This window comes from Corvus moneduloides, chromosome 1 (genome assembly GCF_009650955.1).
Source record: "Corvus moneduloides isolate bCorMon1 chromosome 1, bCorMon1.pri, whole genome shotgun sequence".
NCBI lineage: Eukaryota > Metazoa > Chordata > Aves > Passeriformes > Corvidae > Corvus > Corvus moneduloides.
Window position 1 is genome coordinate 110397633 of NC_045476.1, and position 27689 is coordinate 110425321.

The 27689-nt window shown below is 43.3% G+C and overlaps 1 protein-coding gene and 1 long non-coding RNA gene across 2 annotated transcripts; one reads left to right on the top strand and one right to left on the bottom strand.

Annotated features, from left to right (window-relative positions):
• Positions 1–212: 212 nt before the first annotated feature.
• LOC116450048 lies at positions 213–4484 on the top strand. The gene is made up of 2 exons (XR_004242640.1): positions 213–648; positions 1519–4484. It is a non-coding gene; the product is annotated as an uncharacterized LOC116450048 (long non-coding RNA).
• Positions 3918–27677, bottom strand: TWSG1 (twisted gastrulation BMP signaling modulator 1). The gene is made up of 5 exons (XM_032122080.1): positions 27486–27677; positions 25320–25485; positions 18801–18900; positions 14623–14889; positions 3918–6441 (listed from the first exon to the last, which is right to left on the bottom strand). Exons 2-5 carry the CDS (start codon positions 25440–25442, stop codon positions 6260–6262), a joined length of 672 nt encoding a protein of 223 aa, XP_031977971.1. The 5' UTR covers positions 25443–25485; positions 27486–27677; the 3' UTR covers positions 3918–6259.
• Positions 27678–27689: the final 12 nt, after the last annotated feature.

The window sequence follows — 27689 nt, forward strand, 5'->3', positions numbered from 1 at the left end:
CCAGGAAGGCCAATGATATCCTGGGTTGTATTAGGGAGAGCATTGCCAGCAGGTCAAGGGAGGTGATCCTGCCCTTCTGTTCAGCCCTGGTGAGACCGCATCTGGAGTGCTGTGTCCAGTTCTGGGATCCTCAGTACAAGAGAGACAGAGAGCTCCTGGAGCAGCTCCAGTGGAGGGCAACAAAGATCACTGAGGGGCTGGAGCATCTCTGTTATGAGGAAAGGCTGAGGAAGGTGGACCTGTTCAGCCTTGAGAAGGGACGACTGAGAGGGGACCTCATCAATGTCTATAAGTATCTGAAGGAGGGAGGATGCTAAGAGGATGAAGGCAGGCTCTTCTCAGTGGTGCCAAGCAATAGGACAAGAGGCAATGGGCAGAAACTGATTCGCAGGAAGTTCCACAGGAAGTGGATATGAGGAAGAACTTCTTTACTGTGCAGGTGACCGTGCACTGGAAGAGATTGCCTAGAGAGGCTGTGGGGTCTCCCTTGCTGGAGATATTCAAGCGCCATCAGGACACAGTCCTTTGCTATGTGCTCTGGGATGACCCTGCTTGAGCAGGGAGGCTGGACCACATGACCCACTGTGGTCCCTTCCAACCTGACCCATTCTGTGATTCCGAGATTCTGTTGATGGTGATTAAAGACAGGTATGGACGAGTGAGTTATGAGATTACACTTGTCAAAGTGGGAGGTCAGCAAACACCAAAAGCCATCAGTCTCAGTGTGGGAGCTGATACAGCCCCACAGGTGGGGGCACCTGGGCCACCTTCCCTTTGATGTTGCTGCTGACAGAATTCCATGTCCTCAGTTCACATGAAAACAGCTACTGGCGCTGGCTTCATCCCACATAACAAACCTGACCTCCTGAGAGGAGTTACCCACTCCTCTCTACCACTTTCTGGAATGTGAGGGAAATTGAGAAATGCTCTGGATGCCGCTCAAGGCAACCTGTGCCAAGGAACACATCCCGATCTCAAGATACATCCTGTTTACAGTGATGTTGTAAGGAATTTTGTGGGGTTTTTTTCTCTCTTACAATGCAAGTTTCTGTTACATTGAGCACCTGCGTAATTTGAATCCCTTTCAGGTTTCCTCATCAACAGGGCAATTTGTTTCAGTCAGAAGCAGGGCCAATTCATTCCCACAGCCTCAAGCATAATCCCCGGCCTATTGGACACATTAATACTGTGGCAGCGTGCCACCTGCTCCATTTATTCACTTGAGACTCAATGCTGCTTAGTCCCTGTCGAATGAGCTCTTTGTGCCACCTCCTGCGGTAATGTAAAAGGTCCCCCACAGGAATTTGTGCTATTCAGTGGAAGATACAAAAGGGAGGCTTGTAAACACTCTGATTAGTGTTGGAGCACAGGGATATTGTCTCCACCACGTATTACATAACCTCGCAACTTCCAATCTCCCTCCTCCTCTCCAGAAGAAACAGTTTAACAGTAAGGGCTCACCAGACTATTTAACTTAACATCACAGCTAGTGTGTTTCTTTTTTTGTTCTATGTAAAGGCCATCTTACTCCTGGCTAAAGAAGAGAGAAGGGTTAATTCTGTAACATCCCATAGTAACTGGAGATGGTTGCCCTAGAGGATCTCCACTTGAAGTGACAGTGGCCAGAGGCTCTCAGCTCTGAAGAATGTGTATTATCAGAGGCTGCTGCCAACAAAAGTTCATGCACAATGGGCCCATCAGCTAATGAACCCAGAATGAATCTTCTCCCAGATTTTGAGGACAAACAAGCGATTGTGTGCAGTGCCGACTACACCAATTTACTGCCATGTGAAACACATTTGGATGATTTCTGACTTGCAAAATTCACTGTGGTCTGAGGCGAATTTACACATACTGAGGTACTTTCTTACACCCTCAGCTTGCCCCACATTCACTCAATAAATTCTTACTGCTTTAAAGATGAAGCAAGGATTCTGAGGTGGGAAGCTCTTTGCTTGGAATATCAGTCTCACTGATGTACCTGAGATTCATAAAAGTAATAAAATAATAATGCAGGGGAGCTTCAGAAAGCCTTTGGTCGGGGAAAGAAAAGGGAAAAGGCATAGCTGTGTTAATAATTCCTTCCTCCTCCTACTATTTCAAGAAAGCTAGTTCTGGGGTTGTCCTGGAAAGATGGGAGTCTACATGGGCTGTACCATTCTGGGCTAACTTTAGACATACTGTGTAATTCTCCTTAGCAATAAAGGAATACACAGCAGACATAAAAAGATTTAGCTTAGGAAAGAAACTAGTTGGCCACATACTGAGACAAATGTGAAACAATGAGAGCCTGAAGATACAACAGGAAAACCTAGCAGTAGTAAATTAGTTGATGTCTTTGGGGGAGAAAGCATGTTGTTCACAGACATTACCAGAGCAGGAGAAACAGAGCCAAAAAAAGTGTATGACGCTGAACTCTGCCTAAGCAACTCCCATGAGCACTGTTACGGAGTCATAGAATCACAGAATGGTTTGGGATGGGAGGGCCCTTAAAGACCATCTATTTCCAACCCCTCTGCCCTGGGCAGGAACATCTTGCCCTAGAACAGGTTGCTCAAAGTCAAATAATTCCAAGTTCTCTGCAGTAGGAAGAAAATTTATAAATACTTAAGCAATGAAAAGGGTATAAGAAAACTTGAGCCTTGGCCACCCTTTCATCCTACATGGATTTGTCTGAATCAGACTTACTCTGTTCCTTGCAATGTTTTATATCTAAGTATGTTTTACCATGTCAATAGCACAAATTTTAATGACGTACTGGTGATTTGGTGAAAGATGTTGTGCCAAGGGAATGTGTCAAATCTTGGTACAGGCGTTTCTTTTGCCAAGCCCAACAGACATTATGCCCTAACAGGAAAATGTTAGGTTCTTTTTGGAGTGTGCTCTGCAGGTACCTCATCAGCATGGTCTGTCCTCTCTTCTCATTAAACTCCTCCCAGTTTACGGGTTTTCAGGCTTTGCCCATGAAGGTGTAAGTGCCAGCCTTGGGAGAGGGCACCATAGGTCATGGGGCTGGAGACACCAGAGCGTATCCGTGTTGTGTGGGTCTGTGTGTCACTGTGCAATTGCAAGCAAACTTCAAGTCACTCCAGCCAGCAGGATGAGGGGCTTGGGAGCCAGGTATCAGAATAGCCATGATTCTGATAGTGTGGAGTGACCATAGATATATTATTAAAGATACAAGCAGGCGTTCTTATATTTATTTTTAGGAATTAGATGTGAAATCCATTAAGCACACTAAAAGCAAGCCAGGAACCTTAAGAAACGACAGGAAAGCAATGGCATGTTATGATCTTTGTACTCAAGTACCTATAAGGAAAAACAAACCAAAAAAAATCTCAACAAACCAAACCCAAACCCCAAAGCCACTAAACAAAAGCTTTTTTTATTTTTAAAGAAAGAATAACAAAAGGCCCTCCACCCCTTTTCGGTCAGACCCCCTACACACTAGGGATTTGTATAATTTCTTACGATATGAATTCCCTCTTTGCTTCCCTTTACATTCAGTGATTTACAGTTCTGTCCCAAAGGACAGTGATAAAAGTGGACAGTGCTTTACCTGGAGAACATTCCTAAGCAAAAGAGGTTTTAAAAACATGTTCTCATGTAGATGATGGTTTGCTGGTTATCCGGATGTAGGGTGAAGTAAGAGACCCCAAAATAAATTACGAATTTTCCTGCAAAATTAATAAGACTAAATAAACAACTTTCTAAAATGGTTAGATTTTTCAGAAAGAACATTCTGAGTATTAATCATTTATGTACAGAACAAGACTTTGAAGCTACACTTGTAGATATGGAAAAAAACTGCTGGAGAGTTAATTCTCTATATTATTCTATCCATCTAGATCAGTAACTTTTGTAATATGCTTTCTGGTAATGTTTCTGTGAGAAACTCTTGAGAAAGAAAACACAAGAACCAGTAATGTCTTTTTATTAAAATACCTCTTAAAACACTCATCATCATAAAATACACTGGGTGTTGCTGCATGACGTTTGTGTACACACAACACTTTCAGCAAAATCTAGACAGCATCAGGAATTACAAAAAGTAAGGCAAGCCCCAGAAGGTATGCACTACCTTCTCTCAGGCCACTCCAGACAACTGTGTTTACATTTTTATGCCATTCCCCACACCATTTCCTGGACACCTGTTAAGCTGCTCCCCCCATCCCTCCCACCCCCTTTGATTTGACCTCACAGTGAAATTCTGAGGATGTAAATGGAGACAGTATCATAGATCCATGGGGCAGCAGGTACCTGACCAGAAACATCAGCCCTGTTCCTCCCCCAAGGAGATTCTGAGCTATCCTCATATTTCCAATAATTTAAGACTGCAAAAATCTGAAGCATGCTAATGATCTCCTGCTTGCTTGATTTCTACGTGTCTCCTGTCTCAGTCAGGAACGTTGATCCATCACCCTCCAGCTACAAACAGTCACAGCTACTCTAAATGTATTCTTCCTCTTCATTCAATTAAAGAAGTTCGAGCAGAAGAAAATATAACATGAATTGTAAAATATTGGAAGAACAACTCCTCCATTATAAGCTAAGTTTTTCTATTCTTGTCTATGATCTTTTATCACTTAATTGTAAGTTTTAAGTATGAAGACATTCCATTATCCACAAGTTCAAAACAATAACATTCATCTTTCAAGTACATCTTTATAGCTGAAAAACACACTGAAGAAAGTAACATTATTTAACAAGAGTAGGTTTTTCTTTTATTATTATCATTATTACTATTATTCCATCTTATTGAAAGAACTGTATCATGAGAAAAAAAATTGAAAAAACATTCAGGCAAATTTTTCAACAAAATAAATGTAAAATGACTGCTTTCATTTGTACATGGTACAGATAGGTGTAACTTGAAAACAGTTTAATCCCTCTAGACTGAGGTTAATGAGAGAAAAATGAATAGTCAAATTCCTTTTTGTGTTTGCATATGCATATATGCATAAAAAAAATTCAAGGAGTTAAAACCCACATTATTATAAATACCAAAAACTGATCAATAACTACTCATACACTTTATTCTTGTACTTAGTACCATTATCAGTGGAGCCCTTAAATGGGTCATAGTAACTGCTATTAACTGTCAACATATAAAAACTCTTACTTAGAAAAATGGACAATGTTCTAAACTCAGAACACTTTAATTTTGCCTTTGCAGACACATATTCCCTTCTTCATTGACAAAAATTTATGGGGAAAAAGAAAGAAATTTAATAATAATAAAAATGTTTTGGAATAAATATTCACAGGATATTACTAAATGGGAACATGCTTGCTGCCAGCTGCTCAGCTGGTAGACCTGTACCACTTGCTTGTTCCTGTCATTTCATTCTTTATTCCTTTAGTCATTAAATCCATCATAGCCTTTCATGTTTCCTTTACTGGACTAAATGTTCAAGGAGTAACAACCCTAGAGAACAGTGCAAAAGCTGGGAGATGCAACTGCACTTTATTTAGTTTAACAGCTTTATTTTGGGATCTAAGAGAAGACTGAAAAAATTATTTTGTTTAACACATAAATTATGCATCATAGGCCCCAACGAACTTACACGAGAGCAGGGCAAATGAAACTTGGAAGAAAAGTGTCCCATACATAGTGTTTTGTTGGGCAGCCCTTCTAAGAAGTTAGGATTTTATCCATGACAGCCCAGGCTTTGAACTTGTAGAGAAAGCATGAATTTTAATTTTTCTCCAAATGCCACTTTCACAATAAAAAGCTAACCTCAAAAACTAGAAGGCAATAAAGTTAAAAAACAAAACCAGAAACCAAACCCCCAAAACCCAGCCCCTAAACAGCATCCACCCTTCCTCCAACCTAGCAGCCATTTATTTATTTGTTGAATTTAGATAATGGAAATCTCATTACCATATTCTAAAAGCTTCCCTACTCTAAACTACAAGATAGAGTACTATGTTCTGAAAACCAGTATAGCCAATACTTTCAAATCAAAGGAAAACCATCAGAACAGCAATGATGAGCATGACTGTACCATTTGAGCAGAAATAAAGAAAAACAAGTTTAAAACATAGTGTTTAAACATCTACTAGTTAGCCTCGCTTACATGAATTTAAAAAAAAAAAGAAAAAAAGTTTTCTGATTTTATACATCCTCTTTTGCAACCAGGTACATGTAATTGCAACCAGCAGGCACTCCACCAAAACGCAGTATTTGCAATCCCCGTCTCTTTAACCGAGAGAGATCACTTTGGCCTCAGTATTGCTATATTACAATTTTCCTGCTTCAGAACATGCAGTTCATACATTTGACAGTTTTACTGCCGTAGTCGATGCATTCTGGCCCGATACACTCACAGCAGGCGTTGTGAAACCATCGGTATTTGGAAGCTCCCATGGACTCGCAAGAGATCTTGCACTGATGTATTGACATGCAGTCATCAAAATACACCACAGTACACATGTGTTCTAAATAAGAGGAGGAAAAATTTTGGTTTAAAAGGTCTTAAAGTGTTTTCAAAGGTTAGTTAAAAATTAGTTAAATGTGCAGCTTTAGAAGTATGATTGCAAACCGACAGGACTATGAGGCATAAGGAAATAAAGGTGACAGTAAAAGCGGAGAGGCAAGGCAGAGAGACAAGGTAAAATCTATCAACTTCCAATTTTCAGCATCTACAACTCAACCTGTTGTCTGATCTCGTTCTGGGTTAATTTACTTCTATATTCACAGGCAAGAATGTTTTTGAGTTTTGTCCCCCAGTTACGAGAGATACCTTCTAAAGCGTAAGGATCAGCTATGCCGAAGTTACAATCAGGAATATGTCCTCTGAAGGTAATATGCTACCACAAAAAACTTCAGGTTTAGAGAAGTTATTTAAGAAAACCATAAAAACCCACTTATTTGGATGTAGATGTTTCTTTCTTCCCTCCCCCCCCCAATTCCACAATAATCTTCAACCAGATTAAATTACAGACCTAAAGAATCCTGTTTTCATCAGCATGAAACTGCACACTCTTTTCTTCCTTATTTTTAGCAGCACCACCAGCTTCCTACTAATCTTAAGAAACCCCTTCTGCATAAGTGTTGACTTCATGCTTCTAACACCCATGCAATTACTTGAAATGCCATGAAGTTTGGTGTTGCAACATCAAAATGGAGCTAAGGCGACAACTATAAAATAAAACTTTCCCCCCCCCTCAGTCCAACTTCCAATTCTCCAAGCTGACAGATTCCACCATCTTTCTTCTGTACTGACCAGGTGATTATACCATAAAACTTTGTTCATCCTCCAAAGGACCATGATTACAAAACATTTACCCAGAGCATACCTTGGCACACTTTGGGCAAAGCACAACTGGCAGCAAACTGTCTGCAAACATGAATGTCTCACTCACACACAACAAACCAGCTTGTGAGCAGGAGATGTCAAGGGGCTTTCTAGCTTATTACTACTCATGGTGCACCTAGGAGAAACCCACTGATCTACATTCCAATGTGGATTAGAAAAAAGTAATACAAACTTAAATGGTAAATCAAGACAGTGGGTACGGTTTGGGTTTTTTTAATGACCAATTTTGACCACCATCAAATTATTTTGCTACTACCAAAACAGCTGCAAGAAGGTTAGAGGATGTGCTGCCAGCCCACTGAAAGCAACAGAGTATTCGTTGCCTTGGTCAGGCTCCAAACTGATGTACATGTCTTGCAGACACCATATACAGTGCAACAGGCAATAGGGATCTTGGTGAGGAAAGACAGACCCAGAGCTGAAGCAGTTTCTGCTCTCAGAAAAGCTGTGCTGCAAGTAAAGCTGCAGTTGCCCCAAGAAAACTTGTGAAGTGCTGCTGGGAACGTCAACGAAGTGCTTGTGGCTGTGTAAGTCGTGCCCCATTCTTGGCACTTCAGTTTCTATAAACCCTTATAATATATCCTGAGGCACAGCAATAATTCCTCTATTCCAGAGGAATAGAGTTCTCAGAGAACAAAACCTCTGCTTGAAAACAACCAACGTATCTACAACTTTAGTAAGGGCGTTTGATTGACAGAGAGGAAGAGGAAAGAGCTGAACAGAAGTGTATGCTATGGTACCATGTGCAAAGAGTGATAGGTATACATCTGAAGTGTTCAGCCAAAGCTGAAAAGTAGTAGGGAGATGCAGCCACCATGGCCTCAAAGTCAAGAAGGATCCAGAGGCCAGACAGCAGCTCCAACTTTTATGGGGAATGCACAAGAACTTGGCAACATTTTATCACCAGTGACAAAAAGCTCAGATTGCCATGGTCCCAAGAAGGAGCACGTACCATCCATTCCCAGAAGGTCCAGATAGTCCCAGGTATCTGTCCCCTTCACTCCTCACAGGAAGTTTTCAGTGGAAGGGTGTGGGGTATGCCCAGCCACTGCCCTGGAGGGATATCTGCTGAGATAAAAGATTTCACAATCGCCCAGCAGGACTCCCTGGAAAGGAAATGACTTTTGGGTCATGGCGAGGAAAGGTAGACCCACAATCCTTTGGGATACCCTATGCAGATCATTCTGTAACCCATTGGTCTGTCCCAGACCCTCTGTAATCCATTGGTCCCCTTGCTGATCCCCTGTATCCCTATAAAGGCAAGCTCCCTCGAGCCCCTCGGGAGAGTTCTCGTCCCTGGCTCTCCCCTTTGCTGGAGGGGACCCACAATAAAGCTACCTTCATGCGGAACCAGCCACACGAGCCTCTCGTCTCTCTCTCTGGTCTGGTTTGGCCTGGAGGCTGCCCTGCAGAGCTGAGCTGGAATCACGAGCTGATATCACTAAAGAGCTGACAGCCTCTGCAAGGGCTCCTCTGCCAGCAGCTGAGAGGAAGACACCGGACCCCGGGAAGGCGATTCCTTTTGGGACCATCTTCCCAGACTGGTCATCTCTTCCTGGGTCACAGCTTCGGACCCCCACTACCAGCTGTAATAGAAGGGTAGGGATGAGAAAGTAGAAGCAAGTCTCCAGGCAGCATTCCTCATGTCCCATCAGTCATCCAAGTCAGTGCTGGGGTTCAAGCACAAGAACCTTACAAAAGCCTCTGTTGCTCATTACTCATACTCTTTATATCCTTTTGTTCAACCTCTATTCAGTCCTTTGACACCTTTTTAGTAGTTTTCTACTGAAGTGTTACTACATTAAGTTTGACCTTAAATTCCATACACAGTCTTAGAAGGTGTCAGCTGGAGGCCCAGAGCCTCTGCCTCAAAACAGGCAATCCTGGCTAATCTAGAAAGATTTCTTCCTGTAAAATCACCTTTTGGGTGCTATCTCCACCTGACTGACCTAGCCTCTGGACAAGCCTGAGAAGGTAAAATGATTCCTGGCTATCTCCAGATCGGAGTGAAACAGCTCTTTAAAGGAAGCAACCACAAGTGCTCACTGCTATCTGTTGATCATGGCACTCCAACTTGAAACACACAAAGGAAAGCCTAAGGTCGGTCAAGGAAGCTTGTCAGGAAAGCTGTGCACACTGAGGTGTGCTAACTGCTCCCAGAACTTACAAGCTCCCTTCACACCAGAGAATGTCGTACCTTCTGCGTAAGGAGACATCTGTGCTCACCTTCATGTTAACCTCATCTCTGACAGCTTCGGCAGTGTTAGTACTGCTTCAGAAGTCCTGGTGAAGCCCCCAATTCACCAGCTAAAGCTAGCAGAAACTTGAAATAAACTTCCTAGAGAAGGAGAGCCTATGATTTCTAGAATGTAAAGATCAAAGACAATGAACTGAGAGATATCTCTCAGGCTAAAGGAGGCCAGAGGAGCAGCTGCACCTGGCCTATGACTCTGGCAAAACTAGGTGGCATCAGTCAGCTCTTGTCAGACTGCAGGGACTGGTCTCCTGAACCACTCTCCCAGCACCAAAGCCATAACTCAACCTTACTGTGGTGGCAGCAACAACCAAGGACATTAATCTCGACTGACCATAGAGTGGAGAAGAAAGTTTATTTCCACCTGCACACAAGTCAAGAGGATAGGTTCTCAAGGACCAGTAAAAAAATGCTGCAAAGGGGAGAGAGCAGACTGCGTGTGGCAGGCCAGAGCCAGCAGCAGATCCATCTGGTCCCAAGTAGCTCATGTAAACAGCTGGAGGACATGCTCCATGTATATGCTACCAAATTGTTTCCAAAGTCTTGCTCACTGAGAGACTTGCCAGGTCTGAACAAGTCAGATTGGCCAGGGTGCACTTTGTTTGTCTCAGGGCACTCCTAGCCCCCTCCTCAGCAGTGCCTTTGTGCTCATGTAGACGCTGAATTACTGAAAGCAGGAGAGTTCCTCCCCTCAAGCACTGAATCCTGCTCTATAGGCTGCAGAAAGAGAGTTACACAGGGGGAAAAAATACATGCCTACAGGCTCAGCTGGGATCTGGGAGAGTATTTAAATTGTTTCACAAACCTAATTACAGAGTCATCACTTGGCTCCCTCAGTGTAGATAAAACCAGTACTACTTAGTGCAGTAACAGCTTTCTCATTTGCATTTTGCCAATTTTCACACACTAAGGACCACAGGGTGCAGGTGCAGGGAGGGAGAAGGATGGAGCAGCAAACTTTTTTTCCTGGAACATTAGTTTCTCACCTTTTTCCCTCCTCATACTTCATACTCAGTGAAGGTTGTGTAGGGGAAACAACAACCAAGTCTAAATTAAAAATGAACAGAAGAAACTACCAGGCTTTGCTATAAAAGTATCTGAATTGGTGTAATATAGAAGAATTTAGCAACTCAGAGAACCTTCCCAGTTAATGATAATTTGCTGTATGGGACCTTTGAAGTTAAATGTGCTATGTAACTTCAGCTGTCTGCTGGCCAGTTTATTGGTAGCTCTAAAAGATCTTTAAAAAGGTAACTGTCCACCAGCAGTCATACCATTTTATCATAGAACATCCTGGGTTGGAAGGGACCTTAAAGATCATCTAGTTCCAACCCCCCTTCTGTTGGCTGGGACACACCTTCTGCTAGAAAAAAGACTAATCTAGTACAGTAGCAGGAAGAGGGGAAAGTGAGAACAAGGAGATTGACCTGCAACCGAATATGAACAATCAATTGAGATAATCTACTACTTTTGGACAAGTCAATTTTATGTCAATCAGAATTTATAAAAAGAAACATTTTTAAAAAATCTTCTAGACTTCCTACAGAGGCACATATCTCTGCACTGGATTTCTAGCTCTCCTCTCCCTGTTGCACTGGAGGGGAGCAGAATTGCAGAGCAGATACCATCCCCTGTGTCACCAAGCAATGTAAGACAGAAACTCCTAACTGCAACACAGATTCTGTTTTATCAATTGCCAAAAAATTATCTAGTTCCCCTCTCTCTCTCGCCAACATCCTGTCATCATCTGAAACAACTAAGCTTATTTAAACCTCTGAACTCACAGTTCAGAGCTCTGAGGGTATCAGCTAGAAGCAGAGAGAATGAAGTACAAATGTAGCTCTAGATTAATAACCATCACAATCCTCTCTGAAGTAGAGGCTCAAGTGCCAGAAACAACTGATACAAAGAACTACAGCAGCTCCAGCAGGGCATGCATAACTTAGGCAGCTAAAACATTACAAGTCAATTCACAGGAGGAAAGGGAAGACACTCATTAGGAAAATAACGGGGAAGTTCAAGGTCTGGCGGCTGGGTTCAGAGTAGGCTGGGGTGAGAAAGGAATGCTTTATATCCCACCGCACCCCACCTCCTCCCAGATCCACAGCTGCCCTCCCAGGGCTGGTGGCTCCATGCCACTTAGACACAAAGCTCGTGGTTCCAGTGGCTGGTGCTGCTTTTTCTGGCACTCACCCAGAACTGCATCAAGCAAGTCTGGCACCCTGGGCCATCTTAACGGCGATCCCTGTGAGAAGGCACAGCAAAGCTAAAATCGGATCTGTGTTACACTACATGACAGGGGGTATTTGTAAGCAGAGCCTTTCCAAATTTTGAAATGTATTCCAGAAGACAGCACAGAGACCACTGTTCCCCTACAAAATCTACCTCTCGTCAGCCCCTCTCCCTTTACAGGCCGTGCCATCGGCTGCTGCCAGCACACCATGTTGGAGGGAAGCATGCAAGGAGCCACAGAAGAACCACAAAATGGAGGAGGCACAGCACTGTAAAGAAAACATAAGGCATCTGTGTTCCTGCTTACAGGAATATTCTTTCAAATCCCTGATCGTCATGGCCCTGAAGACAACTGCTTAGCAAGCCACCTTAAGGGCATCTGCGTTCGCAAGACCTGCCCTCAAGCCTAGCAGCATTTTTGGGGAGAAGGAAAGGGTAAAGACATGGTCTGTTTCTCCCACTGCAGGCTATGCTTGTGTTTACTGCCACTGAGCACACACATCACATTCACATTCACTCTCTTTCAGTGGTTCTTCTAACACTTGCCAGCTTGTTAAAGCAGTGACCCGATTGTGTGAGTGAATTTTGCATGGGGAGAAGCCATCAGGCTCCAGGAACTTCCTTGGCTCCCTCACTGTGCCCATGCTCACAAGGCTCTTTAGTCCCAACCTAGAACCCCTCCACCTTTTGATTATGGGTTTCCCAATGAACTCAGCAAAACAGTATTAAAAACAATGCTACCTCATGGCTCACACAACCTCCAAGACAATTCCCCAGCTGTCCTGCTTCCACCATAAGAAACATCAACTGACCAAGGCCCAATGCTAATTTTTCTTTCCACCTCTTCTGTTTTCAATGCTCAAATCATCAATGTTTTTATAAGCAAAATTTAATATGACTTTCAAGAAAGCAGAGCACTACAAAGTTATGTACATTGTGACCAAGAAGAGACTCTTCAGCAGGCTTACATATTTAGATACTTAAAAGTATAGGAATAGGATGCGGAAAGTAATTTTCTATCTTTTCCAGTTCTTCACTGGTCACTAAGATGGAGAAGGCATAGCCAATGACTACAAGAACAGCTCTGACATTTATTTCTGTTTTAAGTGTCTGCTGAGGCCTGAAAGCCAGTGGCATTTGGTAACTATTTCCAAATATAACTGTTGTTTTTGGACTGTCATCATTCCAGTAAGAGCTCTCTCAACCTAATCTTTAATATGTTCCTAGTAAAAGAAATGAAGGAGACTTTTGACTAAGAAAAAAATGCAGTGTTATGTATTTGTCTGTGTTGTTGAGCTAAAAACTGCTCCACGCCCTTGAGATGCAATTCAAATTCCAAGCTTAATCCAAAACTATCATTAGCCCATCCGTTGGTACGGTAGTAAAGGACTGTCAGGAAACAGCCATCTGGGTTGCAGTACCTAAGTACAGTGGGATATATTCAAGGCTGTACTAAATGTATTTTTTTTCCCTTGAGTTTAATTTATAACTGTAAGTACTGTAGTCTTTGCACACAGAGCTTTTTGTGACTTTCCATTTTACATGGCTTTGTACGTTATTCTCATAACGGCAAGCAAGCATTTTAATAACATCAAAGACATATGAATGAGATGCTTTCTGACCATCTGGTTTCCTAGTTCTGGAATTAATTTATTTTTCTAATGTGCCTTAGCCAAAGGAAATTAGAAAAGTTGCCATTATGGTTCCATTTAATCAACAGCAGTCCTCCTCAGAAACACAACTAGGTCAATGGTTCACACTGGTACGGAAAAGCAGCGTGTCCATCAATTAGGGTATCTTTTATTGATAAGATAAAAGGGCATCACAATAGAGACATATGGGGTTACGAATATTTAGTGTGTGTTGGGAAGGAAGCAAAGCACTAAATGTACTAACAAAACAAATCAGATGCTCTTTTTCCCCTATTAAGCAGCAATTTCACTATGAACTGTTTATGAGATTCTTTAAAGTCTGACGTAATGATTTGCAGGGAAAAGTGTTTCAGGTTTAGTATGGAAACCAAGAAACAGAGAGTATTTTTCTTACACCACTGTTGACACTACCTCAAACTTCTCATCTTCCCCCAACCCAACCACAGCAAACAATATTCTGAAGTCTGTTCTCTAAACTGAAAGTAAGAATATAAAAAACTTCATATAAAATAAGAGTAATATAAAATAAGAATCTGTAAGTTGAACCCCTACCACCAAGTTGCTTCTTTTGAAGACAATCTTTCACATATCCTTCCTTCATCAATCCTTCTGATCTTGCTTAGGTTTACTATTAATCCTGGATTTCATACAAAACATCCTTCTAAAGATTTCAAGTTATGCCAGCTCAGATGAAAGAAATAAACAACTGTTTCAATTGTAAGTGCTTACGGCATGTAGCTTTCTCAGACCTCTTAAGCCATGTTTCAGTTGCCTACCTCTGCACTGATACAGGATTTGGATTCAGTTTCTGATCTGTTCTGTCTCCTAAGCTACAGGTACTTGTTTCTAGGTCAGAGAACATACCGTGCCAGTGCACATGAAACAACATGAACAAACTGCCTCATGCCACAGGACAATTATAGAGATAAACTCACGTGGTTCAGTGTCTCCTAAGATCATCAGTCATTTTAACACCATCTTCCACGTTCCTCAACAACTTTGCCTCACTCCTTCTGTTACGTCATGCTCAAAATTAGGCTGAACCTTTCACTTTCTTATGGGAAAAGAAGAAGCGAGCACAGAGAAGCATAGGATATGCACCGAGAAGGCTCCTGGAAGAGACAAGAGGAGATGCTAGGGATTTAGACACTTCACTCATTACCTTTGTCACTAGAGTAAGGTGTGTGGACATTGTTGTTTGGAACAGAGACGTTCTGATGCTGTGGCTGGTTCACTGTTTCTAAAAAGGAGACGAGGTTCTCATGGTGTGACAGCTCTTCTGCCACAGGGAAGGAAACAATATTCCAGTTCAGCTGAGTGTCCCCTTCTGTCAGTGCCCGGAAAAGGGAAGGAATTGGTTCATGCAACTCCTCGACAGTGCTCTTGGATGTTGGAGGTGTGTCACTGTAATTGCGAGGATTGCACATACCTGCAGAGGAATGAAACAGTAAATTACACACAAATCCCTAAGCTCTTTTTCTTGAAACAAGCAGGAATATTTAGAGGATTAAAATTGCCTCTTTTTTTGCTGAACAGAACAGAATGCTTTCATATCTATCCCACTCTCAGCCCAATAGCAGAAGTGCTACCAAATACAGCAGGACAAGCTTTCCATAGCTGCAGGTTTCAGATTACTCAGACTTCTACAAAACACACCTGTGACTTGTGAAAAGAAAAACCTCATCTAAACAGCACTTTGCTTCCCTTTCAGTGTAAGCATTACAGCTTAGAAAATGGAGGGTTCAGTGGGAGGTTTGTTTTCCCTGGGACAAGAGACAAAGCCCAGTATAATCGATAGTAGCATAAACTTGGAATGCAAGGTTAGGACTGAACAAAGGGAGTATCTTGATAAGTCTGAAGTACATGAAACTTTTGATCACAATTCAAGTATTCCATCTCATCTGCTGCAGCAGTGCACTAGATCTTTTTAGTCATCTGCCAGAGGTGCAAAGATCACTATCAGGACAGAGCATGAGTCTGAATTACTTTACTTGTGTAGAGACAGCCAAGATGAATCTCATTTTGCTGCTTAGCTGGAGGGCTCACAATAGGCAAAATACTAATTTCTAGGTTACCTCTTCCTTATTTTTCAATGTCTTCTGCAGTATTTTTTTTGAAACCCTGTAGTCTTTTTTCACTTTGCCAATTCCTACAAAATGTTTTTGTGATATGCAATGCTGGCGCCAGTTTTTCATTAACCATTTAAACACTAACATTTATTACTAGCAATGAAACTGAAGGGAATCTCAATATAAGTCCAATCCGTGGAAACAACCAAGGTTAAAAAGAAAATTTGTATCTGCATAGGTATTTTAAACTCAGGAGTCATAAAACACTATTAGAAGTCACCTGTCAAGGGACAGGCAAATCCATTTCCCTCATGTACATCTGGATATCATTTTGTGTAGTTTCACAGACAGAGGTTTAAAGAGCTATAGCTGCAAAGCACACCAGTTCCTGAAGTATAAAAGTGATTTGGGACATGCATGTTCAAATTCTACCTGCCTCACACAACCAGAGAAGTATCTCCTGCCCTGTAGATCCACTAGAACTCCAGCTTCACGAATAATTGTGTTTAACTAGAGCCTTTTACAAACCCATAATCTTCTCAACCTAAGTAGATGGATTTCCGTAATGAACAAAGCAGAGGGAAGTTTGTCCATGATGATTAGCATGAGATCTAGCAAATCTTAAGCAAGTGGTCAGCATTACCAGCATTTGGTAATAGGAACACTCCATGACAGTCTGCTCCTATAAAAAGGTGAGCCAACTACAGAGTAGGAAAAAAAATAAGCTTCTTTTCCATCAGGTCATACTAAAAAATAATTCCACTTACACAAACATCCTACTGTAAATGATTGTTTTCCTACTCCTCTCAATTAGGTTTTTTCTTCATGGACCTTCCTGGACTTACTGCTTTAATAAGAAATTTCTATCCCTGCCTTACCACCTTTTAATAAGCATTAATATTAATCATACTTAAAGAAGGACTGTATTAACCATATAATTGTAATAAAGGATGCCCACATGAAAATCAGTTAGGAAGCTATAAAAGGTAAGAGTTTTGCAAGGATACATCAAGAGATGTATGCTTTAGTTTATGTCATTGTGTAAATGTTGTGAAACAGAAACCAGTGGGCCTTTCTGGCCCTGTCAGACCAGACCGCTGCTAAGTTGGATTCAGAAAATAAATTTCACCAATAAGAAAGGAAAAAAAATAACATCAAGATTGTTTATCAAAATCCTGTGGAATGTGTACAAGCTTGTGTGCATATCAATGCATATGAAAATATTACCTTAGGATGGTACAAAAAAAATTGCTCATAGTTTAATTGGTAAATGTTCATCCACAAAGATCCTTCACTCTTACTGTTTTTAAAAGCAAAAGAATTATAATAATATTTACATATAATAAATATTATAAAATAGAAGCTTTGGTTAAAATGAAAATAAAAAAGTTTAACTTAGGAGCAATCTGTAAGGATCAAACAAGTCTAAACTACTGCTTTGGAATGGATGAGAAGATGCAGAAATGGGCTATCAAAACTATGGAAGCAGACAAGCCTTTACACAATGGACTAGAAGAGCTTAACTCAAAGGAACATCAGGAGAAGTTTTAGTTTACTCAGTACTGGGAAACTGAACCTGAAACCTTGTTAACTCTTGTAGGGGTGCAGGTGGCTGCAGCTACTCTTTCCCCTGAGGAGAACTCAGACAACCACCTGTGGTGGTCAGCAACCCAAGTTTAGCATGCAACTTTCGGTCATGCTGAGAACCCGTGACTCCCTTGTTTTGCCTTTTGCATGTTTTCCCCTGATTGGTTAAGATTTTGTCTTCCTGTTTTATGTAGGAAGTTATGTATATTCATTTTCCTTCTTTAATATGTATTAGTTCTAGAAAGTTCTTTGTTCCTCGACGCCCCATTGGATCCTTCCCTGACTCCCTCCTATGTGTTGTTCCCATTGGTTCCCTTCCTGTCAATCCCACCTGCTTGTCTCTATCCCATTGGCTGAGATCCCTTTCCCCACCTATTCTGTACTCAGTATAAGATCCCTGAACCCTCCCACCAATTGGCCTCTTCGTCCCTGTCTTTTCGTGGGAATAAACCTGCGTGGAGCACATAGGGAGAGTCCCCTCTCTTTACTTCTTTCCCTTCGCCTGCGTGCCTGCCTGACTGCGACAGATGGATACAGCCCCTTTTGGGTGAGGAGCTCTGCCCCGTTTTCACTGTGTGCTGGGCACTGAGTGCCACCTTCCAGAGGGGTTTCAGCGTTGACCTCCGGGCTTCTTTGTGTCGGCACGCGAGGAGTAAATCCCCCTTCTGCCAGCTCCCAGTGGCTGAAAACCCCTCCAAACTCCTGTCCTGGAAAACACTATAGGAAAGAGCTGCAGAACAGTGAGTCAACTGCAGATTTACAAAAAGAAACTCGTGTGGACTTCACAATCCCAAGAGGTAGGTTCTTCCTCTCCCTAGAGATCAGTATACCATGCCTTGCTTTCTACAGCAGATAATGGTTCTAAACTAGGGAAATAACCTGCACTGAAAATGGGCATTTTGACAAATCACCTTCATGTAATCAGAGAAAATCAACGTAGAGAAGCTGAGAGCATGTACAACATTCAAGATGCATCCCTTTCATGGAAGCCAGGATTTTGGATGGCAGAGAGACTTAAAACAACCACAGGAGGATGAAGCTTTCGTTACGTTTAAAACAAGAAGCTGAACTAGAATGTAACCTCCTGAAGCAGGGACAGCACTCACTTGCAGAGATCCAAGCACTCAACACAACCTGTCAGCAGCAATGTGTTCTTGTTAAGACTAGCATCTACTCCTACAGTAAGACCTTGTCTGCTTCTTTTTCACCCTTCACAAAGAGCTCTTTTTGCAAATAAAAGAACAGTGAAAACACTGGGCCATGCATATTTACTAGTAGTCCCAACTCAATCCTAAAAGTGTCCCAGTGCTGTACCTGTCAATGCACCCTTTAGAGGCAGAAACCTTCACAGAGCATCCAACCCCACAACGCAGGTGCTGTGGAGTTTCCTCAAGATGACAATTCAAACGAGAGTTTTATATTTGAGAGACAAAATTAATAATGAGCTATTTAACAAGCAATACCTGGACTACTGCCACCCCCAGCTCCATAGAGCAGACACAGCCTTCAAATGTTTGGGTCGCCACAATAATTTATTCCCAACCCACACAACGAGCTGTAAGATGCTTAAAAGCACAGATTCTGTCCCAGTGTTTTACTTCTATTTTAAGACTGTGAGCTCAGCATGTGGCAGGAGAAAGCATTGTAAAAAAAGCAGAAAGTCCCCCCAAAAATGCGAACTTACCAACACAGTCACAGCACTCATCCCAAAGTGTGCCCAGGCAGAGCATACACTCTTTACAGCAGGAACAGTTCCCTTCCCCAGGGCGGCACTGACACAGCTCCTGGAATCAACAGACACTCATTACACTGCAGCAATCCCAGATGTAAAATAGCTACACAGCAGCGTGACTTTTCCTCCAGCCACAACTCAAATTAGGGCATTAAAAAAGCTTAGTACACTAATACAGTGAGTAAACGGTGAAACGGCTCCAGCCAAAGAACCGATCTGAGTTTACAAAAGGCTCTTTTGCAAGTTTGCCTTTTTTTTTTTTCCTTAAAGATGACGTTCTGAAGACAAATCTGAAGTCAGCATTTAAAAGACAAAAAATCCTATTCATGGGAAAGGTGTGTGCACTTCCGTGCATGCCTAAATCTACAAGTTGTTTGAATGTTTTTCCCATCACAACGCGAAATTCAAAGCAGGATGCTTCTTTATATATAAATAGTGAGCGTACATTATAATTTAGCTAAAAAAGAAAGCTACTATAAGCCACATGTGCCTACTCAAGACATGCATGATGTCTACCATCACACCTATGCCTGGATTCTGAAAGGAACTTACCCAGTTAAGTCATCTGACCACAGGATTTTCTGCATCTCCAAATACTTGTTACACATTGCTCTCTGTTTGCAACATTAGAGATTTTTCTCCCCCACCCAGGTCTAGACGATTCATTTTTGCTATTATGAAAACAACCCCATGCTTCGTCCCAACAAACTGACACCTTGGGATACCTACGAGACGTCTAGAGCCTCTAGAAAGTGAAATGACCTACACACATATTTTTCTTTAACCATTAATAACCTAAAAAGATAGAAAAGGCATGGAAGCATAATGACAAATCTTTCTCTTTGTATTACCTAAACCCAAAGGCACTGGTTTAGCATCCTGCTGGAGACACACACTTGTGGACCGCAAAGCATGGGAAAAGCCTACATGGATGAAGAAAATCTAAAAACCAAGCAGTCTCCTTCCCTCTAGCTCAAATCCATACTAGTAATTCCAGTTTGGCCAAAAGACTGTGGCTACATGACAATAATTCACAGCCTTGAATTACATCATAGAGCAAAACACAGACAAGCCAAGAAGTCCCTTTGGTTGTCCTAAGAATTTGGTTTTGATGACGTCTGTCTGTCTATCACATTACACACAACTGGGGAGGAAACAAAATCCCATTACTGGAAACACTGACCATGGGATCCTTCCACCCCTGGCTTTACTGGAAGGGCCATCGGCAAATCTCTGTTACACACCAAGCCAGGGAGAAAATTATGCCCATTCCCAGTCTTTGATCCCGTTATCCAGAGGCAGAGGAGGGACGCACTGCAAGAGACTTGCATGGGCAGAAGAGAAGGGCAGGAAGGTGGTTTGGTTTGAAATTCTCCTACCCTGGAGTCACCACCCATGGTTCCACCCCAGCTACGTCAGGGACACCTCTCCTTACAGGCAGACACCAACACCACCTGCAAAGTGAGTTCACAGTGACTTGTTTGCCCCACTGACTGATTGAGAGTGAACCCCTGCCCCACACACATTTCTGCAATATGCAGCCCTGGTAAGCATTGAATTTTTACTTACAGAGTGGAAAACTACCAAGATTTATTACTTTTTCATCCTCAAAATTTATGAATGGCACCTATCACTATTTCCACATAAACTGTGCTGTTTCTAAGTAAAAGAAGAAAAACAGGCTGATTAAGAAAATATATACATTTTTCCACAAGAGGAGACACCACAAACTTAGAAAGATGACTTATGTGAGTGAATGATGCATTTCTAAAATATTTATATTTGATAAACAGATTTTGTCAGCCTTTAGAATAAAAAGCCTGAATAGAAAAACTTTAAAAATAACAACGAGTGCTGTTACTTTGGCCAGAGAATAATATTAATACATATTAGCATTAAAAATATCCAGTTTACTCTTCAACAGTAAAACCAGGCAAGCAACTTTTACTTTTTAAAGACACCAACAAGCCAGCATGTGGGAGGAGGCAATTCTCACTAATCTATTAAATGTAATGCATGAATAGAAGCCAGAAAATTCACTAAACTAAAGTTGTTTCAGTTTTATGGAAGAGTATTCTCAGAGAATTAAATGTAACCTTAAATTCTGCACTTGCAACATGTTAACAAAAAATTCTGCTTAGCATCTGTGTGCGTAAGCACTGACTTGGGGACAGCATCATTACACCTACCAGTATTGTAACAAGTTTGTTTTTACAGGAAGGGCTAATGAGCAATGTAATCTTTAAGAGGCTTTTTTTTGTTGCTGTTTGGGTTTGGGTTTTTGTTTGTTTGTTTTTTATTATTATTTCTTTATTTTAAAGTTGGAGGGAGAGGAAGGAAGAAAGAACAACCTAATTAATTAGTCTTCTGCCACTTTGGGGCAATAGTTGTATGTTTTTCCATATATCTGTTTGCACATCCATGGTTTCCTTAACCAGTTTTGAGTCCTCCTGCCTGACTCATCCACACTGGATACTGGTACAGGATACATCTTTTTAAAAGAATGCTTACATGAGACGTGGGTGAAGCAAGGCAGAATAAGGAATGTTTCTCGTTGATAGCTGGGGGTGGTGAGGCATCAGTGGAAGAAAATATTACTCATAAGTCAACTTGGCAACTTCCCAAGCTGAACTACTGAAGGTGCATCAGAGAATGTATTTTGCTAGGCAAGAAATAAGCCTCACAGTTTAAAAATACAGTATTAAGTAGGAAGTAGGCATGTTTGTACAATAAAGATACTCCTGCTCCAGAGAGCAAAGAAAAACTTTTAGAAGATATTTAACATCTGTGTTTTTTTCAAAGCTTTCTTGAAATTCCAGGGGATATTTTCTTGGTGCAGGGAGAAGCAAGACCTGAAGGCATTGGAAACCTCTCTGCAAACTGGAAGGGGGAGTGAAAGAAAGAGAGCTTCTTTTTCCTAGAACAGTTTAATAACAGAAAATCTCCTGGAAGCGAACCAACCAGAACTGTTTTGTTAACCCAACTGGGTTACGCACTGCTACAACATGCACACTGAAAGCAATTTTTAGATGCCGAAGCCCTGAAGTTAAGGAGTGGCATTTATTTCATACCACAGGGCTAAAATGTCTTAGAAATCCTTTCAGGCTGACAAGTTTGTACACAAGATTAACAGGAGGCAAAGAAGACAGATCGAAAGAGATTTTAATTGAAACGATACCACACCAGCTGAGGTGGCTGCAGGTCTGTAGAGTTGGGAAGAGAAAATCCTGTTTTCTCCACAAAACAGCCTCTCTTTAGAAGGATTGTAAACCCATGCCTGAATCATAACACCATTTGTTTCCTACACACAGCAACAGTTTAAAGCACTGTTGCAGATGAGGCAGCAAAGCTCAGCTTCCAGCCCAACATGGACATTCCACCCCAGCCTGACTCCTGCCAGGAGCTCTGCACCTCAAGAGCCAGCCTGGGACTCACCTCAAACCCGTTTGCTATGAACAATTGTGGGAACGTCTCATCCTAGAGGTTTCTGCCTCCAAGGATTTCCTCCATGTTGCAAGGACACAATATGCACCTCCCCTCCGCCCAGCGAGCATAACTGGCCTTTTCATCTCCTTCACACATGGAAACATCAAAACAACCCACGCAGCCAAGTCAACAACAGATGTGCTGCAATAAACACTGCAGCACGCGCGTCGTGCGCGCCCAGGGCTCCACCTGGAACGCATGGCAACAGTCGCTCATGGACTCCAACGCCCCAGTCCCAGGGACATGGCAAGGAACTATGGCCAGAGCCTTCAAGGGAACTAATTTTGTGGGCTCATCCTCTACACTCCCAACTCTTACCCACAACTCCCTCAACAGCTACAGGAAGCTGCAAGGTTTCTTAGCGAAGGCTGACCTTATGCAGAGAGAGCTGCCTCAAGCTATTTTCTTACAGGCCTTTGCTTATGGAAAAAAGAGGAGCACGAATAAAGCTAGAGCCCAAGATGCAAAGGGAAAGCTGAATCCATGCAAGTTGTTGATCACATGCACTATTCTGGATCTAGCAAAATAAATATTTATGTAGGGACCACCCTTACGCAGAGCAGCTCCTAAGGAGTGGCAGTAATGACTGTACTGACTTCTAGCCATGCTGGCAAAAATATTTATGTTAACTGTATGCTTTTTGAGAGACCAGGTCTCTTGTCTCTCTGTGTCCAGGACAGGCAGCCTTGCTTTCTGCACACAGATGCAGATGACAAGCATTCACAATCTGTTTGCTCCCCCAGTTGTCTCTGAGTGACATTATCTTGGTTTCAAGACATGGATTTTGCCGAACTTGAACAGCAATAAAATCGGTGAGGGAAAAATGTCATGCTACAGTCAAGCAACCTCCCTCAACATGGTATTTTATTTTTAAGTTCAGATTTCTCCAGAAGAGTTTAGAGGGGAAAAAAACCCCCCATGGACATACTCTACTTGCATACCTATCCAGGAAAGAACATGCATTTCATATACCAGTGCAGTGCTTCTGCCAAGTTTTAAAACAAACAAAAAAGCCAAGAAGAAAGATGACAATTACTTTAAGTCAAAGCTTTAGGATACTTCCTATCCACAATCAGACTAGTCTGACCTGATCTGTTCTTCTGTAAAGAATGAATACTGACTGGTAAGTCAGGCCTGTGTGCAGGAAGACAGCAGCCAGACGGCAGAAATGAACAGTGTAATTCCCCTGCAACTGCACACAACTCATGCAGCCTAGGCTACTTTAGGGTGTCAGAGCATTGCATGTGATTTTGATTTTAGGGAAATGCTTTAAAAAGGGACTCCACGTCACCTGTACAAAGTAAGAGAGAACACATCTACCGCAAGTAAAGCAGTTCAGTGGTTTCTCTGCATGCACAGGGCTGTGTTGCTACAGAGATGCCAACATAATCCAAGGAAAGCACAGTTGTATGAGCCATTTCCATGCACTGCTGAACCTCAGCCATTTATTGCCAGCTGAGTAAGGACTCCAGTTGCATTAATTCCACGCCTCCTGGGCTGTGCTCTATTCAGACTAGCTCATAAAAATAAAGTTTCAATGCTTGCTGTCTCAAGCTTGGCTCGATAAGGAGGAGTTGTCTGCTGTTCCGTGGATGGTGGACTCCATCAGTGGCACCAGAAAAGGAGACACATCTTCCCTATTCTCCCCTTGCTTACAGCAAAACAAGCAGCAGACCAACAGCTGCCAGGATGGAAATCCAGCATCTGGACCAACAGCCTTCCCCTGAATCAACAAATCTGTACCACTGGATTTACTATTTAAGTGCCATGTACATCCAGTGACACAACTAGCACGTTACTTCTTACAGGTTTCAATCCTAGAGCTGATTTTAAAAAATGCAAGAGAAGGGGCTTATAAGTGCATCAGCCTGTCACAGTGCACAATGTCCAAAATGCCAGCAAAACCACTGAAGTTCTGTTTGAAAAGGTAAAAATCAGAAGCCTCGTTCTTGCTCCCATATTTAACAACTCCACAGACTGTGGTGGGGCTGGAAGAAGCAGCAATTTCTTTTTTTAAATTTTAAAGCGATGGCAGTGCAGAAGCCGGAAAGAAGATGGTTGAGCCTACAGCCAGTCTTCATTCCACAGGATGGATTTGTGAATCTGGCAAACGTTTTTATTTGTGAACCAGACAAATTCTAAACGGAAGTCAGTGAAATGAAGTAAACATGGAAATGCTTCAGGCCACTTCTGCATCTCTTTTCGGGCTGTGACCATGCATTTACAGTAAGCACACTCGCATGTTACTGCCATATGATGTTTGTGCTCTCTGTTATTGCATTTCCAATCTACAGTGAAGCAGTAGGGAACAGTTGCTTTTAAAGAAGCTGCAGCTGGCCACAGGAAGCCTCCTTTTTCAGTCTGGAGTCAAGAAGCATGCTCCATATACCACTACTAAGGAAATACTTGGTAGGTACCAGAACTGCTTGCCATTTTGCTAGAAGAGGCCCTTTTGTTCTGCTGCACACCATGCCTCTTAACTCCTGCTCTAAGAAGAGCAACCTGGTCTCACTCTGTTTCTTTCACTGCACAGACATGCCGTGAGTCAAAAACAGCATCTGAATTTAATGTCCATTTCCTACCAGTTCAGCTCATAAGTATTTAGTTTGGTTTTTAGGCATCTTTTAATTCACTGTACAAACCTGATGTTATGGAGACCATCAGGCATCAACTCCGGACCCTCTGCTTGAGATTTAAGGAACTGGACAAATTGCAAGTTAAGGGAAACATCTCATATGGACATAATCCTTGGCTTGAAAAAGTTTCAATTAAAAAAGAAGAAACATGCCTATATAAATACGCACTCGGTATTCTCTCTCTATAAAATGGTTGTTAATCTACATTTATAGGGGTAGGAGACCAAACTAACCTCTTTAAAGAGACACTACTTAACATAAAATACCAGTTATTTGTATCTTTTCAGGACACAGCTTCAGGACTGTTTTTTGAACACTCAAAAGCAGGTAAAGGACACATGACTTGTACCTGTATCAGGCATTTACTGACATCGCTGGCACAGAGAGCCTTGTTGCAGCCTGTTGATGATGGGATCCACAGCAGGAACAGAAGGACAGTGACTGTGGGCGCCGTGATGTACTGTGACCTCATGTTTCCTGCAGGCGAGCAATTTTCCCAAGTACTTCAACCAGCACTGAAATAAAAACCAGCGACTGAAAAGGCTTTTGGGACACCAGTAAATTCTATTCCGTTCCCCCCTTGCAATTCCTTCAATAAATATGAATATTTTTTAAAAAAAGGTCAAATTGGGGTACTTAACAACAAACCCAAAACCTCCTCCTCCAGCTAACTTGTTTATACAAAGCTTTCTGCTATTGTACCTTTGGATTAAAACTGCAATACACTTGAGGTGAGCAATCTCAAGTTTGCAGTATCAAATATAAAATCCTGTAAACAGTGATGATAAAAAACCACCTCGGATGACAAAACCCACCAAAGGAGACCTAATTTTGTAAATGCTCAAAGTAGACAGATGGGTTTTGTGCAGTATCTCCTCAGGCTAAGGTACACACAGGACTGTAGGACCAAGGCCATACAGCAACCTTTTACAACAAGGTATGTTGCCCCTGTCATCTTTAATGCAGACAGGCAGTTGTTTTCACACGGACACTTGGATGTCACACAGGCTTTCAAACCAATCACAAAGTTGTTAACTTATTTTTTAAAAATATACAGACACCAACACTAAAAAAAATTAAAAAGTACCAGACACTTTGAACAACGTAACTTCCAAGAGCCAAGCAAGTGTCTGAGGTCAACCAGAGATGATGAGCATCTGCTACTTCAAACAGACTGAGGAACTGGGCTTGTTCAAAGCATTCCACCTTTCTCCCTTTGTGAAAACCCAGCCTGTTGGCAGGTGGTATTTGCGACAAATATATCACGATTAGCAGCATGCCACTGAGTTTTTACTTGTGCTTTGCATATGAACCCAGCCAAAAGAGGACCTATTGCAACAGGCACTGTACCAATACATAATAGAAGGCAGCCCATGTTTGGGCAAGCTTACAGTGAGTCTGTATTGTTCTCCTAAGAGAGGAAGAATGCTAATGGAGCACTGGATTGCTCTCTTTTGGTATCTAGAAATGTTTTTCTGTTTTATGAACTACAAGACCCAACACCCTCAATGAGCAGAAAAGTGGAAAATACGTAAAGAAGGCACGATCTGGACATTGAAAGTCTGCGTCCGATTAGTCCTTCTTACAATGGTTATTAAATGCCTCTGAATCTCGTTGTGCTGGGCACGCCGCCATCTGTACCAGGCAGGGCTGGGGAGACCCCCCTGCAAGACCCGGGAGCACGCACGGAGAACACGGCATCTTTTCCCTCAGCTGGGGGTCCCCGCTTTCCCTCCCTGCTATCCGGAGCCAAGAACGCTTCCTTCCAGCAGCTGCCGGCCCGGACCCGGCGGGTGTCGCATCCCGGGTGCGGGAGCCGAGGCGAGCACGCTGCCTGGCGAGGGGAGCGATCCAGCCGTGCTCGGGCGCGGGGCTGCGTTACATAAAGGGTTCCGAGGAGCGGGGTCGAGCGATGCCGCTTCCACACGCACTCCTCGGATGCGCACCGGGGTCCGGGCGCTCCTTCCCCGCCTCCCCCCGCCGCTCCAGTTCCGATTCACCGACCGCTGTTTTCCCAGACTTTTATCCGGCGTGGCGTCCCCCCGGAGCAGGACCCCCGCCTGCCGCCCCTCCTCTCCCGCAGCCCACCCCGGCGGCACCGGCTCAGCATCGCTCTCCCGCTCCACCGGGATCGCACCCGGGCCGGAAAAGCCCCCAAAAAACCCCTCCGGCCGAACCACCCGCGCTCGGCTCCCCGTCCCCGATGCGGCTCCCGAGAGGCCCGGGGCCCAAAGATGGCACTGCCAGGGGCCGGGAGGCCGGTGACAGGGAGGGAGATGTGGGAGAACACCACCCCTGCCGAAGTGGCCCGGGGCAGGCGGGGCCCCGCACGGGGAGCGGGGTCTCCTCCTCCTCCTCCCTCCGGCAGGCACGCAGGCAGCGGGGCGGCCGCGCCGAGCCGCACCGAAACTTTCCTGCCACAAAGAAGCAGCCACGGCTCCGCCGCCTTCTCCACCTCCCCCACCAGCGGCTCCATCCCTGCGCATCCCCCGCCCGCTCCCTCGGCGGCGCTCACCGGGCGGCCCGGGCCGGGCACCCCGCGCTCCGCAGGCGGCTCTCGCTGCTCCGGAGGCGGCGACGGCGGCGGCAGCAACCCCGCGCCTCGTCCCACTGCTCCCCCCTCGGCCGCAGGCAACGCGGAGGCGGCGGCCTCGCATCATCGCCCCGCCTCGGGGCACCGTCAGGCGCCGGGACCCTCCCCCCGGGACCCTCCGCCCCG

Coding starts and splice junctions, on each gene's coding strand:
- TWSG1 (XM_032122080.1), bottom strand. CDS start 25,442: ATGAGGTCACAGTACATCACGGCGCCCACAGTCACTGTCCTTCTGTTC. Junction 18,901..25,319: donor TCAGTAAATGCCTGATACAG/GTACAAGTCATG, acceptor TGTTGATTCCAG/GAGCTGTGTCAGTGCCGCCC. Junction 14,890..18,800: donor TGAGTGCTGTGACTGTGTTG/GTAAGTTCGCAT, acceptor ATTCCTCTGCAG/GTATGTGCAATCCTCGCAAT.